Raw genomic sequence first — 17,289 nt, 5'->3', positions numbered from 1 at the left:
CTGATGACAATTGGAGTGTCTGGCAATAGCACGTGTAGACATGCCAGCCCTGGACATTCCCATGGCTTCATTCCGTTGATTTTCAGTAAGTCTCGGCATCTCTAGCTCGATTTCTTCACACGTCCAAGATTGACGTTTCACAGTTCATGTACTGCACATTAAGTTGAAAACATGCTTTTAAAGGGCTCACACACAATGCTGCACGTGAATATTGGGTTTTTCATGTGCATCTTGTGCAATTTTTTTTTTTGCACACGGGCCGATATTTTTTGTGTTTGGGAGCATTGTGTGAAACAATAGTTTATAGTATTGCATAATATTATACATACAAAACCACCTAGTAATAAAATATTTGGGAAAAAAAAGTGATGTGTTTTCTATAGCGACGTTAAATACTGACAGTGTTCGTACGCTCATGGAATCAATGTTGCCCACCAAATTTGAAAACCATGTTAGCCGCTATCACATTCACAACGGTTTTGGCTAAGGGGGCATAACTCCGGAACAAATGGTCACGAAAACCTATTTATTATTAAAGCTGAATTTTGATTACAAAACTACAGAAATAATTAAATAAAAAAAAAAGTTAACGCCCTAAGCAGTCGCCATACCTGTTTTCCTGTTTTCAATTTGTAGAACAAACAGTAGATATAAAGAAAAAAAAAGATTTTAGCTGTGAAGATTATATATACACTTTTTTTTGCTTGTATTTTTTCTGGAGATTTCCGGTTATAATTTTGTGTAGATCAAATTAGCGAGTGGACATTTTTCAAGGTGCTATATTATATCCTGTTTGAAGATAAAGATCAAGATTTAGATAAAGAGCTGGTTGTAATTGCTATAATAGTTCCAAAATAGATAATTGAAAATTAATATATCGAAATTTCAGTCAAATTACTTTATTCTGAAATCGCTATGACTGTTTGAAGTTTTGGCATAGGTTTATTTTGGTAGCAACGTTACATGGTCATGGAGACTCAGTCTCGCTTTCCCATTTTTAAAGCAAATCATTAAATGGCTATCGTATTTCTGTCCTTTTACATGTGCACCACCGAGTGCTCTAGAAAATTGATTATAGGCTTGGCATGTGAATAAATGTCTGAATAAAAATTTATATAACATTTGAAGCCAAAATAATTCCCTGCAGTAGACAGATTTAACTGGTACATAATGCATCTTTAAACTTAGTATTTGCTATCTATATAATATAATGCAAACAACGTTTTTGTTCATATATAGCAGAAATTCAGTACTTATATTATTACAGTCTGCTTAACATACGTCTAAAATCTATATTTGTGATAGGTGTAAGCAATAACATGATGAAAAGAGCACTACCAGGACCAAGTCCACCATCTACAAATGATCCCGAAACATCAAAAGAAGATAAAGCAGCACATATAGCTATTCATGATTTTAAACCGTCAGAAGATGGCGATTTAAAATTAATACAAGTAAGTAAATAATATAGAATAACAATTGACAAAGTGGCAAAATTGTGTAGTGATAGCTCTGTTTTTGATTATTTTTTTTGCATACTGATTCTAAAATATAGTTCACATATTAATAAGTTACTAAGGACAAAGTTTCGAAGGTTGAAACACGAATGTGTGCTTTCTGGTAAGTATTTATTTTTACTTTGATTGAGAGAGGGTTATACTAGCATTGCAATATTTATTTTTTTAGGGGATTGCTATATTTATTTTTATAGGGGATGGGGCGTGGGGGTATACTACTATAGGATGGGAATATACTATTATTGATATATTTATTTTTATAGGGGGTGGCATATAGGATATTAGGTAAAAAATCAGAACATCGGTTGCTAGCAGAAAACCCAAACAAGTAAGGACAAAATATTCAAGTGTTTCATCAAAAAATATTGATCAACTCAATAGTAATCTACAATTATAAAACAAATAAGGATAGCACTTAATGTTAACTTGCACTTATAATTTAATATTTATCAACTCTCAAGTTATTTACAATAATTATTACCAAAAACATAATTATTCTGTTTTTGAACTATGCAAATCACATCGGATCTTGAGATATGTTCTCATGTGATACGTTATAAGATTGCAACTTTAAAAGGTTCTGATTGATACTACAAAACATTTAAAGATCTTTATGCTAGAATTTAAGTCAAATATAAAGTCTTAAGGCCAATTAAAAATCTAATATAATTTTTTTATATTATTTTCAGGACAAGAGGCTATTTCCCTTCAATTTATGATAAAAAGAAACATGGTCTTGAAAAATATCGGTATGTACTGGTATTATTTGTGAAAAGTACGGTTTTTGGAACTTAATTAGTCTTGATTGGCTGTTATACTGGGTAATAAAATTCTTACAGTAATTTCCGGGTAATAAAGATGAAGCGGTTAGCGATGGGGCATTTTGCTGGAAGACGTTTGCTTTCATCTGAGGTGCTATGCAATTCCTACATCAGTGCTAAACATATGCGAAATTCACCGAAAACTGTTACCTTCACTTTAGGAAAAGCGCTAGAAGCCAATCAAACTTTAATTATTTCTGACTGAATGGGATTGGGGAACAGGCCTAACATATGTAAAACCACTCTCACTGATTGTTACTGCATGGGTTTGTTACTCTTGATCAGTTGTAACGACCTCTCTGGACGACCTGGGATACTTACTGCTAGGGGAATATGTGTCATTACCTGACAGACTACTTTTTATATTCAAAAGTGCTTAATTACATAAACAGTGTTTACATTAAAAGATAAATAATAGTTTGTTTACAATCACATTTATGTTTTCGGTAGCTGGTATTATAAAGACATTACTCGTGATAGAACAAAATCTATATTAAAGAAGCAGGCAGTAGAGGGAAGTTTTTTAGTTCGGGATTCAACCAGTCATCCTGGTTTATACACAGTCTCCATCTACACGGAGACGGGTAAAGACAGGTAAGTTACATACAAATCAGACTATATATAATGCTACAGAATGAACAGCGGGTACAGACTCGCATTCGATACACAATTAGTTACGAACAAATCAGACTGTTTAATGTTCCAGAATAAACGGCAGATACAGACTCGCAGTCGATGCACAACAACAATTAAGTAGTCTTGTCAGAAGGCATAACGGTGCTAAAATTATTACCCTTGACCAAACGAAACCAGTGTTTGTAATATAGAAATAGATATTAAATATTATTATAAAGAAAGATATAGCAACGGACAATTCTAATTACCCTTGTAAGTAGAGCTCTAGTGCGACATGTATTAGAGCAATTTGGTCATTACAGTATTCAAATCTTATACATCGCTTCGTACTTGTCTATATTAGAACATACTATTGTCACAGGAATGAAATATGTGTGTCATTTTTGCGCACACTGGGTACTGGAAATTATAGGGAACATTGGCCAGCAAATGCATCCTTGTATTAATTGAAACTAGAATTTCAACCCATTAGCTGTTTATCGTACTGACTTTAGTAATGATGATAGAGACTAGACGGAAATTTCCTTTACATTATCTAGTTTTTAACTATTAAAGTGAGAACTGCCAACTTGTTATCGAGTCTCCCATAATGTATCTTTAAAATCATATGTGTGGCCCAATATAGCCCGGTTGGGGCTGATGTGTCATCAGTCTCACATCATTTCAATTTTTTCACCTTATTGAACCCTGTGAACGATCTGTCGAACAAAATAATCATCCTGTCTTTAGTTCAATTAGTTAAACCTTGTGAGCATTCGATCTGTATGAAATCGATGCCTGTGTCTTGTAAATGTTCCCATTAACTTCAAAACATAACTATGGGACATCCTTCATCCCCTGCTTGGACGACTTAGCTTATTTTCTGTCCATCTCTTGTAAAATGTGGGCGCATCTTACATAGATAATTGGTGTTGAGTTTATAACTGTTTAGTTTCTTGAGCAGTGTTGAGTAATAAAAGATACATTAGTTAAGAGTTTAATAAAAAAAATTGGTCATTCTTGCAATAATAATTCAAACATAGATGATAAAAAAAGAAAATATGGAAAATTTCATTCAAATTACTTCATTCTCAGACAAGTTATCATGGTTTGTAGTTTTGACAAGATATGTGCACAGTGGTAATCGGGACTTAGCCTCTCTTTCCCATTTTTAAATTGAATTTTCAAATGGCGAACAGTTTTAATCTAGTTAATATCTCAAGTATCAGATGCCATCGAGAGTCGATTATGGTCTTGTTTTGTTAATACATGTCTAGTTAATAGTAGTTTATATAACATTTCGTGCCTAAAGAAAGACCTGCAATAGGCAAATTTAGCTCTTGCATAATGTATGTGTAATTACCCTTAACATAAACATAAGCAGCACATGATTCCTGAATGTTTATACGTTTGAATCTTTCAGGGGAGACACTGTATCACATTACCATATTATGAAGAATGCCAAAGACATGTTTTATATTTCTCATCTACATTGTTTTGAAACCATTCCTGAACTTATACATTACCATAAGCATAATTCCGGAGGTAGGATAACACTTTTACTGGAAATTATTCACAATGTAAACATACACAAATGATTAAACATTGAGCACTCGCTGTATATTTGATAATGACCGGTTATATGAACGTTGGTATGAAATGAAATGGGATTTAAACTCCTATTTTTCTACACCAAACCGAACTAATGAAGAAGGGACGTACCTTGCAGTGTACTGTGAGGGAATGTTTTAAGTTGTGACAAGATAGTCCTGGGTTTTGAATTACCATAATAATCTTATCATTAGTGAGAGTTCTGTTATATTATACTCTAATAATCAAGCCATAAGAGTCACTCTGATATAACGGCTTTTAAAATGTAGCGCATTACAGTGGTCAGTCAAGTCAGGCCATCTGAACACCACTATCGAAGAAAATAGCAAGATGGCAGTAGAGATTATAAAAGATAAATCAAAGATTTAGTTTAACTTGTTGTGCAATGGATAAAGTAACATGCAGCGTGATGTGGTTTGATTGGATTGTAATAATATTGTTTATTCCAATACCATGGGTTTTCTCTGTGGTCTCCGGGTTCCTCCATTGGTTAAAGTGCCCTGTGCCTACATACATTTGATCACATGTACTCACGAAATGACCCCCTCTCTCTCTCTACTTTGGCTATTTACATACACATATACTATTTTAGGTTTGATTACCAGATTACGAGAACCACCAAACCAACTTAATAAACCAACAACAGCTGATTTGGATCACAGTAAGTAAATGTATTATATATTTTACAGCAATAAATCTTCCGTAGAGTAGAGTACATTCCGATCATTTCAATTTAAGGCCTGTGGGTACAAAACAATTTGGCATGCACGTAAAAGAACCTCTGACAGTTGAAATGCAATATAAGAGTAGGCTCTAGCGCCACTATACGGTTTTCTTACGTGTACGCCAAGGTGCATACTGGACCTTGATTATTCGTCACACCCGAACAACTATACGTTGTCCTTTGTCAGATTTTTGACTTTAGGCATTCATTAGCAGTTCACTATATGTTTAATGCAAGGTAATTGTATTTCCAAATGTTTATTCGTTATTAGTATGCAGTTATTGTCATAGCATGTCTGTGTTCTAGTTACTAACTGCAAATAACTTGTACTAAAATATCCAACTAATTAGAAAAATTGTCGACAACCCTCTTAATCCATTTCTACGGAGATATGGAGTTATTTCTCCGTTACTTTATACCACAATATACTATGATGCCCTTCAAGGCTGCTGGTTTGTGTATACATTATTTGGCCGACAATACTACATTCTTTTTTGGTAACAGGCGAATGGGAAATTGATCCAGCTACTTTAAAAATATGTGAAGAGCTTGCTTCTGGTTGTTTTGGTGTACGTATTACTTATATTTAGATATATATTATTGTTTGTCATGCTTATATTATCATCTTTATAAATTTATATTCATTTATTGTCCCTCAGCCTTCCTAATTTAAGTCAGCTAGAGTGAATAAACCTGGTTTAGGTGTTTATTAGTTGAATGCCTTGATGGAGTATGATCATGCGCTTAAACAATTTGGTTGGTCCATGCTTTGGGGCACGATAACTTTGGTTCTAAGTAAGTGAGAGTGGTAAAACTTGGCGTATAGTTTCATTACATCAATACCTTGACTAAGTTACATGATGACTAGTTTCTGGTTAGGCTAACCAGAGACTCAAAACTGATTGGTCGAGACTTTGGAATACACAATTTTCAAACCTGGTGTAGGTGTTTATTAGGCGAATGCCTTGACACTGTTCGATCATGCTCATTTTTCAATAAGGCTAAGCAGAGATGAGCAATTTGAATGGTTAAGACTTTTGAATACGATAACATTGGTTCTAATTGGGTGCGATTGGCGACACTCAGGGTATAGATTCATTATATCAATATGGGAATTACCTGCTTAGCCTAAGTAGCCAAAAGCAGTTTGCTTAGTCAAGACTTTGAAACATAACAACCCTGCTTTTAATCGACCGAGTTCGACCGTGAACATTTTCTGCTCGATACTTGCCAAAAAGATGAATGTGCAATTAATTAGTATGCAGCGGTGGCCATCAGTCTCGCTGTTAGCTTGTATATGTTTTTGTTTATATCAGTTTGTCATGAGTATTCACAGGCACTTGAAGGGATTAATATAAAACTTCTTACTACTGCTTGACTATATATTACAGTATCATAGAAAGTTTCTCACTGGCCATGTTAATTTCACGCTTTCAAGATATTTCGTTTGCTATCATCTCACAATACTCACTAGTTCTAACATTTCCAGTCATTTTATTGCCAACGAGAGTTTATTTGATCATTATACAACTTCCAATGTAATCAAATTGGTCATTTTACAGAGTTATTAAAAATCAAACTTGAAACGTGATCATTTGGCTATTCGTATATCTTCGACGGACCGGAAGTAAGACGAACTGAGATCAAAGGAATTCCCTTTTGCTTTTGTTTGTAGCAGTCTGTATCACCCAGTCCCTTTATAAACCTACCCTTACTCGAAATTTGTCTAGGGACTGGGTGATTAGACAGCACCAAAACACAAACATGCGTGTTTGCCCGGTGAAAAATATCAGGCTTTTGAAGTTATAGGGAGGCACTAGACACTGTTTTACACTGATTTTAAATATTTTAAATTTATTAGTCAATTTAAAAAAATAACGGTTTCTGAAAAAGTGATGAAACAAATAATTTTTTTATAATGATCGATGCTTGAAAAATCTATTATAGCAGATATCGGCGTAAACTTGATCAGAGATCTCCGGTTTTTTTTGATATTTTTTTATTTCGGGCACTTCATTTTTGCCGAATAAAAGGCAAAATGGTTTTTTTTCCTCAAAAATATATTAATTTTTTATCACTTTACCTGCCTACCTGAGAGATATGCCCCCCCCCCCACACACACACACACACATACACTGTTTTACGTCTATACAAATTGCAAAAATAAAATTGTTTAATTATAGATATCACCTTTATAAAGCCATTTTACTTCTGATCAGTTAAATTTCCTAAGTATGTATTTTCCTATGTATGTTACCTAGCAATGAGAGTATTCAGCTGCCATTCTGAGATTCTTAATTCGCGATCAGCTATGAAGGTCAATTTTAGTATTAGTAACACGCCTCGACCACTCATAAATCAGTGCTTCCCCAACATGAAGTCGTTGACCTCATTTCGTCTTACTTCCGGTACAACAAAGATACGAATAGCCAAGTGATCACGCTTCATGTTTGAAGTGCCTGTGTGAATATTATAGACGTGATCAAATTATTGTAGATTCAAATATTTTATATGCCTACAGTATAGTTGGCGTATATTGTCATCACTTCGTTTAGTGATCAGTTGTGTGTGGGCATGGGTTACACTATTAGTTCGTCAGGTTCTTCAAGATACAACTCCATATAATACTTTTAGCATTCTACCAAACATATAATGTACAGAACTTCTTAAAGGGAACGCCTCCTTAGTAAGATTGTCTTGAGGGAGCCTTACTGCTAGGTCAGCGCTTTGGCCTTCTCCTAGTTCCAACTAGTTCTGGTTTTAGCTTGGGCCCTGGTTCCATCTTAACTTACTTACCCTCGTCCTGATCCCCTCTTTATACTCATTGGCCGTTGTCAGATGTCAAGCCCCAAAGAGTCGGCTCTTCAGTCGAGAATAGACTATGCTCTGATTCTGTAATGTATTTGTTGCAGTTCTACCTTTGTGTCCTACGTGCCTACTACTCTATTCGCGCAGTAGCCTGCATGGATATTGTAACCCTTTGGTGGTTGGAGAGCAGGCAGGGATGAATCTTTTAAAATTACATTAATGGCTTCCCAGTCAAAGAAGACTCGTTTGAAACGTATGTCGACCGAGGATACGGAACCTAATAATATACCAAATAAAAAAAACCCGAACCTGGCCTATATTTCTGGTTATACAGAGTACGGATGATACTAATTTAGCAAAAACCACTCCTTTCTTGATTGCTTAAGGTCGCCTCACAAGGTGTTACCTACGTCAAACGTATATCCATCAGACGTAATGGTAATATTATCCAAACCAACACCTATATCCTGACCTTTGATAAACCAGATCTACCTAGGATGATAAAAGCTGGTTTTCTTGCCATTCCACTTACCTCTTACATCCCAAATCCATTGCGTTGCTTTCATTGTCAGCGCTTTGGACAAAGTAAAAACGTATGTAAAGGGAACGCAACGTGTGCTCGATGTGGACAAGATAGTCACGAAAGTACATCTTGTCAACCCGACCACCGTTGTATTAACTGCAAAGGGCCTCATTTTGCTTATTCCAGAGAGTGCCCTACATGGAAGAAAAAAAAAAGTTCAGCAGGTCAAAACAGAAAAAAACATACCATATCCTGAAGCAAGGAAGTTGGTTGAGGCTGCAACCCCAACATTTGCAATGTCTTTTGCAAATGCAGCCAAGCCGAAGTCCACTTCCATTGCTTGTCAGACACCTGCTGAATTTCCGGCTGCGACGGAATTCTCGTCACAGAAGAAACCTATACCTCCAAAACATGTCAATGTTTCCCTCAGCACCCAGACTAATAATAAGTCTGGGGAGTCTGGGATTGAGGAGACTGTGCCCCCCACTCCTCAACCACTTGGTGGAGATCAACCCAAAAACACTAACAAGGAACGTTCTCGTAAGGGCATTTCAAAAAGTTCAAAATTAAGTACCTTCCGTAGTAGGAAGGGTGACGAGGATCCTGTCGGAACCTTTAACAGGTTCGGGATACAGGACAATCTCATGGATGTTGTTGTAGAAATACATGACCCCAAACAACATCACAGAACTCCTGTTAAACCTCCCTGAAAATGGCCAATTCCACAATTCAATGTAATTGTCGTGGTCTTAAACCAAATTTTAAAGAAGTTCAAATATTAATTCAAAAATTTATCCCCATAGCTATTTGTTTGCAAGAAATTTTTTTTAAAGAATTCAGATATCTTAACACTGAGACACATTTTGTTGCCTGTCATCATTTTGCTAATAATGATGGTAGAGCACACGGTGGTGTTTCCATTTTCCTTAATGGAAATGTTCCGCAGAGTAAAGTCACCCTCAAATCGCCTATACAGGCAGTTGCAGTGAGGGTCACTCTACATATTCCTACCACACTCTGCTCTGTATATTAACCACCTAGTTTACATCTGAACCCCAGAGATCTTTATGACCTTGTTGCGCAACTTCCCCTCCCGTTTATAATAACGGGAGATTTCAGTGGTCACCATTCACTCTGGGGTAGTCCAGATGATAATATCAGAGGTAAACAAATAGCGGACTTCATTAACATTAACAATTATTAAATGATGACTCGCCTACTTATCTACATCCTGCCACAGCTTCTTTTTCTTCCCTTGATCTAACCATTTGCTCTCCGGTCCTGTTTCAGGATTTTACATGGAGGCAATAATCATGCAGGCAATAAACAATAAGCAGCTTGTATCTGCTACTATCACACGAGTTTAACGGCAAGGACACCGTCCTTTGCTGGCTCCCCAATCATGTTGATATTAAAGGGAATGATCAAGCAAACTTAGCTGCCAAGTCTGCTTTAGATCTTCCCATGTCACAATTTCTTTTGCCTTTCACCGATTTCAGATCGTCCATTAACTTTTTTATATATGACCGCTGGCAACGGTCTTGGGATCTTGCAGACACAAATAAACTTCATCAGGAGACTGGCCAAGCTCCTATAGAACCAACAGGAGGGATAAGGTTGTTTTGTGTCGCTCTCGCATTGGTCATACTTTTTTAACTCATATTTTCATTTTGAAGCGAGAGCCTCAACCAGAATGTGAAGACTGTCATGTTCCTTTGACAGTTAAGCACATTTTGATTGAGTGCAAGCATTTCAAGAATATTAGATCGAATTTTCACCGTTGTCAGTCATTACATCACATATTTGCCCAATCGGGATTATATGGTAAAGCGTTAGACTTTTTAAAAGAGACAGGATTATATCATAAGTTTTAATTGTATATATATATTATTTCATTTTTGTATTTAATATTTATATGCATAAAAGTTGTATTTTATTTTTAATTTTACAAACTGTGATATTGTTTTTATTTATGCATATAATGATTTTCTGTGATATAATTGAGCCTGTCTCGTAATATTCACCATATCTTTGGCGCAATATAGCCCGGTTGGAGCTGACGTGCCATAAAACCACATTTCTTTCTTTCTTTCTTCGAAGAGCGCCACCTGGTCCAGAAAATATATATTATAGTACATATAGACTTATGTGAACTGTATTAATATTGACTGTGATATAGCCCTTGGTGGAATGAGGAAACTGGACTATAAATGGGTGTCATCTGATCCAGCAGTTTTATTGCTAAGATTAAGCTACACATATGGATTAACAAGTTTTAATTATATTTTCAGATCGTATATAAAGGCCTGTTTAATGGCCTTCCGGTGGCTGTTAAAACAATGAAAGATTTAAGTATGTCTGAGGCGGGTTTTATGGACGAGGCTAGAACAATGACGTAAGTAACACTTACAGGGTTGTAAACACCTGTGTATGTTGCAGACAGAATGAGATGTTTAACAGGCGATGTTGAGTTTTTGAGTTTGTACACTCAATTTTGACTAAATGTGCAGTTTAGTCGAGCAAAACCAATTGTATTATATCGGCTAAAGTAATGATCAAAACCAATAATAATCAAATAGTCTATGTAAATAGTCTTTGTTTTTGAGTGCTGTCATATCCAAAAACTTCAACTGGTAACTGATTTATACAAGAAGATATTTAAGTTTTTGATGATTATTTTCCTTGCAGACAATTAAGTCACCCGAACCTTGTACAGTTATATGGTGTTGTTACGAAGACAAAGCCATTTTGTATTATAACAGAATTAATGAGAAATGGTACGTTTAAATTAAACTGTTCTTGCTTGAGGGCGACACTCTTTGAAATAACCCGGATTCTCCACCAACTGAAGTATGATCAACATGAAGGTTTACATGCTTGTTCCTTTGACAATTGCACTTCGATCGATAAACTTTGATTTTTGATGTCACATTTCCACGATTTCAGCGTATAGCGACATGCTTGATTGCTAGTGCATAGTTTTCAAAATTTATCATACCCTTTCTCTTTCCAGGTGCATTATCAACGTATTTGAAGCGTCATAAGACAACAATATTAAAGAAGTCGGCGACCATGTTAGATTTTTGTTTACAAGTGTGCTCAGGAATGGTTTATTTAGAACAGCGAGGATTTATACATCGTGACTTAGCGGCCAGAAATTGTCTGGTGGGAGAAAACCAGGTGATTAAAGTGGCTGATTTTGGTTTATCTAGGTAAGTCTATATTTTGGTTTAACTGGGTATCTCTATAATATGTTGGTTTAACAAGGAAAGCTTTAATGTTGGTTTAAACATGTATTATGCAAGAGCTAAATCTGCCTATTGAGCACTGGGCAAAAATGTCAGGGTATCACTAACTGGCAAACCGACTGGTGTCTGCCAGCTTATTGTGTGCTAGCTTGACTGAGGGAGCGGTTGTTATTTCTTGATTACATGGTAAGACGATTTCGGGAACATTGAGGGGTGCCAACGTACAAAACACTCTGCAATTAAACGGCGGAAAATGTAGTTGACAGAAAATAATTAAGAATTTACTTAGGCCTTAAAATGTATGATAAATGGATTGGACAGTGAGTAACGGAAAATACATTCTGAAAAATGAACCCTCCCACAATGAATTGAGATGACTGACTTTGAGATGTCTAACCGCAGTTTATTTATAGCTTGTGGTATCTTCCGACGAATGCAAAGTTTTGAGAGGGCTGTGAATCAAATTTTTGACAGATTAATTAGTTTGAATATGTTTTTAGTCCAAATATATCATCAAATCACACAGTTTATACGCGGGGAAGTATCTTTAATTAGATATTAATTAATTGATCCAGGATATAATCAACTCTCGATGCCATTGTTAGCCTGCGATCTTTAGTGGATTTGAATACATTTTGTGATGGATAATTGAACGTAAAAAAGGATAATCGAGACTTTGTTTATTATAAAACCAACTTTAGTACTGATAACCAAGCCTAGCCGAAAACTGAATCGTTAATATCTTAATTGGTTCAGGGTGTAGCAATTTGGCTGAACTTTTTAGCATTTTCGGTTTTCATTATCTATATTTTAACTATTATAGCGAGAACTGTCAGCTCTTTATCCAATCTTCTTACCCAGTCCCCCTTTAACAAGATATGTCTATATTCAGCGACTTGAAGTTAGTTTATGGTTTGTGGTTCGTTATTCACCAATAGTTTGTAGTTTGTTAATGGCGAATATCAGAATTAGTAATGCAATAAAGGCGCTTTTAAAAGCAGTACGTCAGTGTGGGTTTTTATAAGCTGAATTGAGTTATATCACTTCAAGATCTTAGGATATATATTCTAATAAGCTATCTCTCTAACGAGCATTTTTATACTACTAATTCCATATCTAGCGAATGACGAACTACAAACTAGTTCGTGGTTCGTTATTCGCCAACTGTGTATATTTTGGTTAAACTAGGTATGTTCATATTTTGGTTAAATGGGGTGTTTATATTTCGGTTAAACAAGGTATGTCTAGATATTGGTTATGCCAGTTAATTCTATATATTGGTTATGCTAGGTAAGTCTAGATATTGGTAATGCTAGGTAAGTCTAGATATTGGTTATGCTAGGTATTTCTTTATTTATGTTAATTAAAACTGGTTAATTCTGCATAAAGACGATGGCAAACAATCTGAAGCACTATTTAGAAAAAAAAATACAAAATTTCAGCTTACATGTGGAGTGAGCCAAATCCCAAGCTGCACAAGTACTGGTATAACCATATGATTTATACACATTTGCATTTATGTGTGCAAGAGTTATAAAGTTGTAAGTGATCTTTGTGAGTTTGAAGTCACTCATGCATTTATTTTTACGGTTGTTAAGTATTGTGCTTTATTTTGTTAAGGGTTGTAAGGAATGATGTTATAACATCTCAGTAAAACAATACTTTGCCCATTTTAAGACTAAAGTGTATAGTTTTCTGTAGTGACGCGTGCAATGCTAAGGAGCAAAAGCTTTCCATTACTCTTCTTTGCATTCATATTCGCAAAGGTGCTTGAAGTGGATATTTGTTTTTTTCCATACTCTCTGAACGAGTAGGCAATTCATGTTTTTCTGGTACATATTATCACATTTAAAATATAATTAGGTATGTATCATACAGAGATATATTTTAGATATGTGTTGGATGATGAATATCGAAGTTCTGTTGGAACAAAGTTTCCTGTCAAGTGGGCAGCACCAGAAGTTCTGTGTTATAAATTATTCAGCAGCAAATCAGATGTATGGGCTTTTGGTAAGTTTTACATCGAAACAGCAAAAACAATTCGCTACGTGAATGTTTCATTGCCTGCGAGTTAACATAGTGTTAGTTTTTCTAGAAATGGGGAATTCCCAGTTATTCCTGGTAGAAGCGCTTGTATGGTATGTTGTTATTCGTTGTATATTGTGATGGTATAAGCACTTGCTGTGTATAAATCATTTTTATATTGTGATGATATAAGCACTTTTGGGGTATAGATATGTTATTATCACTTGCCGGGTATAAACTTGTCATTTGTATATTGCGATAGTATAAACATTTGCTGAGTATAGATATGTTATGTGTATATTGCTGGGTTTAAAGGACAATATCGGTGCCAGTCATTAACACATATGTGATAGAACTGGTTAAACACGTTCCAAATATTTTTTTAGCACAGAGATCATTACTACGATAGCTGAGTAATCAATGTTTCAACAATAGGAAGTGACGAACGCAAAAGGAAAACACGAGTTATCCCTTTATATAACTGAATGAAGTGACGGGTGATAACAGATGCATGGGCGAATTTCTGCTCACTAATAATTCCTTCGAAGACCAAAAGTTGTTGTATGGGACTGTGAAAGGATATCTGTCAATTCATAAACAAAATTGACTCTCACTAGATAAGAGAACATGAAAGAAAAATAGAAAAAGTCCGTGCATTACACCATGTTTTATAAGTATAGAATGAATAAACACCCGTGAATGTACGGACTGTTTCTATTTATCTCGTGTTCTCTTATCTAATGACATGCAATTACTTTTTTAAATTGTCAGATATACTCTTACAGTCTCATATAACAACTTTTGGTCTTCGAAGGAATTTTTAGTGAGTAGACATTCGCTCATGTATCTGTTATCACCCGTCACTTCAGCCAGTTACATAGAGTGATAACTCGTGTTTTCCTTTTGCGTTCGTCACTTCCTATTGTTGAAGCATTGATTATTCATCTATCGTAGTAATGATCACAGTGATAAAATAATATTTGGAACGTGTTTAACCAGTTCTATCACATATGTGATAATGACTGGCACCAATATTGTCCTTTAAACATGTATTTATCATTTGTATATGAACAGGTATACTAGTATGGGAGATATTTACAGCTGGAGAAACACCGTATGGTAAAATGGAGTACTCAGAAATTGTAGATTATATTGTCGATTCGGATAAAAGATTAGAAAAACCTGATTCCTGTCCAGAATTATTGTACAGTTTAATGAAAAAGTGTTGGAGTGAGGTATGTTTTCAATTATTATTGAAAGACATTATAGGTTGTCTCTCAGTCCATATCCCTGGTTTTTATGTTTGCTTTCTGAATTATTTGACAGCACCTTTGTAGACTACTGTATATAACAGAATAGGTTCACTTTTATATGTTGGGGGGGGGCGCAAATTGTTTAACTTGCGTGTGTTGAATCAGAAGATCTGTCATTGAGACACGTGACGTGACAAGGAGTAGGGTCGCCTGTCCAACCTCGTGTTTTTTTCGGGTCCTACGTTTTCTTCCCACAGCTAAAGACCACTAGAAGGAGGCCAATTATTGAAATTATATTGAACCATATCCTAGTCCCGAAAGGACCTAGTTTGTGTCGAGTGGAATTAAATTATTAATCAGTGAAAATTCTTTCTTCCGGAATTATCTAAGGTTAAATTTGAATGTACTTGATTGAAATTAATACACTCGTTTACATAGTAAAGTTTCATCCGAAGAATTCGGCTTTACAGAATTTATTCCACCTCTACATATTTGGATTATATATATTCACAGAAATGTATTCACAGTAGAAAACTAACACAATCACTGGCTTATCATACATAAGCACAACATCTCCATAAGTACCCTTGTGGCGTACTTGTGTATAATAAACAAGTGTTAGCTTTGTTATGTTTTCAATCGCGAAACGCTCCACTAACGGATTGTTACCAGAAAATGCCTCATATCGTCCATCTTGAATATTTAAATGTTCCCAAAGGTGCCAGGGTGGCATCATCCTGATTCTGAATCTACATCGAAGATATAATATTATCCACCCAAAATCTATGTTTCAATATATTACACACCTTTTTAGGGAATTTTACGAGTTTCTCTCCAAAATGAGCATTTGAAATTAACCCCCCCCCCCCAGTGGAATTAGCCATCACTTTAGGAAGAATACTCAAACTCACTGGATCCAGAGGGTCGACTCCTCATACAAATCCACTTCAAGGCGAGGTCCGAGAGAATCTGACACATATTTTACCCCACTAAGTAACCAGAAAATTTCCCCAAGGGTGCCAGTGTGGCATCATCCGGATTCTGAATCTACACATTGAAGATTTGAAGATATATATAATCCATCAATAAACGTTAGGTGGACTATATTTGCACGTCAAGGCTTAAAATGGGGTTTGGCTGCCGGACTATTGGTTTGGAGATGAAATGGAAACTTCTTGGCAGAAAAAACCGCCGTCTTTAAGGATAAATATTTGGTTAATATGTTGTTTTTATTTTTCTTGCAGAAACCTGAGAATCGACCCAGATTTAAAGATATATTACGGGAGCTACATAGATTGACAGATGCCGCAGATTGTCCTTATATACCTCATTGATCTCTCTCTTACATACAGTAATCCTTTCTGCATACATTTTATACCTAGACCACACCAATTTGAACCTTTGCTTTTCGTGGATTTAGACCTGGGTGATATTTCGGTTTTTCGATATAAAACAGTCACAGAAGAAAATACCGTAAAAAAATACCATCTTCAGAAAAATTTCAAAAAGTTGAACATACTGCGATTTTTCTGGATGATATTTGCTTCTGATCAATTTCTATGCACTTTGAGGAATTGTTTATATCGATACTTTAATTTTTTAAAGGAATCAATGATTTTCTGATTGAAATAAATTTTAATAAAGCAGAAATATAAATAGTGCAACTATCTTGAGAGAACAAGTAGACTGATTATCAACGTGTGATGGTGGTCCGTGATCCGAAAAACCATATTATTTGATTTAATAAATGTTCCCTTTTTTTTTTAAAAAAAAAAGCACTAATGTTTTATGATTTGATTAAATATTTTTGTATTGTAAAATTCATTTTCACGAAGGCATACGTTTGAACAAGAAAAACAACGATAATAAAAACATACACGGCCGATAGAACACAGACTTTTTTATGTTGTTTTTTTTTTCTCTTTTTTTTGCGCCTCCTTCAAATGTAAATATACTTAATTTAAATCAAATATCAGAATTTATGTATTGGATGTGACAATTGTACTAAACCACAACAACATAGACCAACATTTTTAGTAATGCTAGGTTCCTACTATCACGATTCTTGCTAGGGTTAAAACCGTGGTTTTAATCGTGGAATAATCGTGGTGATCCTATCAGGTCTTATCATATGTTGAGGTAAT

The 17,289-nt window shown here is 35.2% G+C and overlaps 1 protein-coding gene across 1 annotated transcript; it reads left to right on the top strand.

Moving 5' to 3' along the window:
• The first annotated feature begins 1,319 nt into the window (after positions 1–1,319).
• Positions 1,320–16,902, top strand: LOC126815064 (tyrosine-protein kinase Btk29A-like). The gene is made up of 13 exons (XM_050540597.2): positions 1,320–1,454; positions 1,781–1,845; positions 2,207–2,266; positions 2,789–2,932; positions 4,377–4,498; positions 5,157–5,225; positions 5,793–5,857; positions 10,911–11,014; positions 11,308–11,396; positions 11,633–11,831; positions 13,759–13,877; positions 14,967–15,127; positions 16,390–16,902. Exons 1-13 carry the CDS (start codon positions 1,320–1,322, stop codon positions 16,477–16,479), a joined length of 1,422 nt encoding a protein of 473 aa, XP_050396554.1. The 3' UTR covers positions 16,480–16,902.
• The last annotated feature ends 387 nt before the right edge of the window (positions 16,903–17,289 follow it).

This window comes from Patella vulgata, chromosome 3 (assembly GCF_932274485.2).
Source record: "Patella vulgata chromosome 3, xgPatVulg1.2, whole genome shotgun sequence".
Classification (NCBI taxonomy): domain Eukaryota; kingdom Metazoa; phylum Mollusca; class Gastropoda; family Patellidae; genus Patella; species Patella vulgata.
The sequence above is the reverse complement of the archived record's forward strand: the minus strand, read 5'-3'. Positions and strand labels throughout refer to the sequence as shown.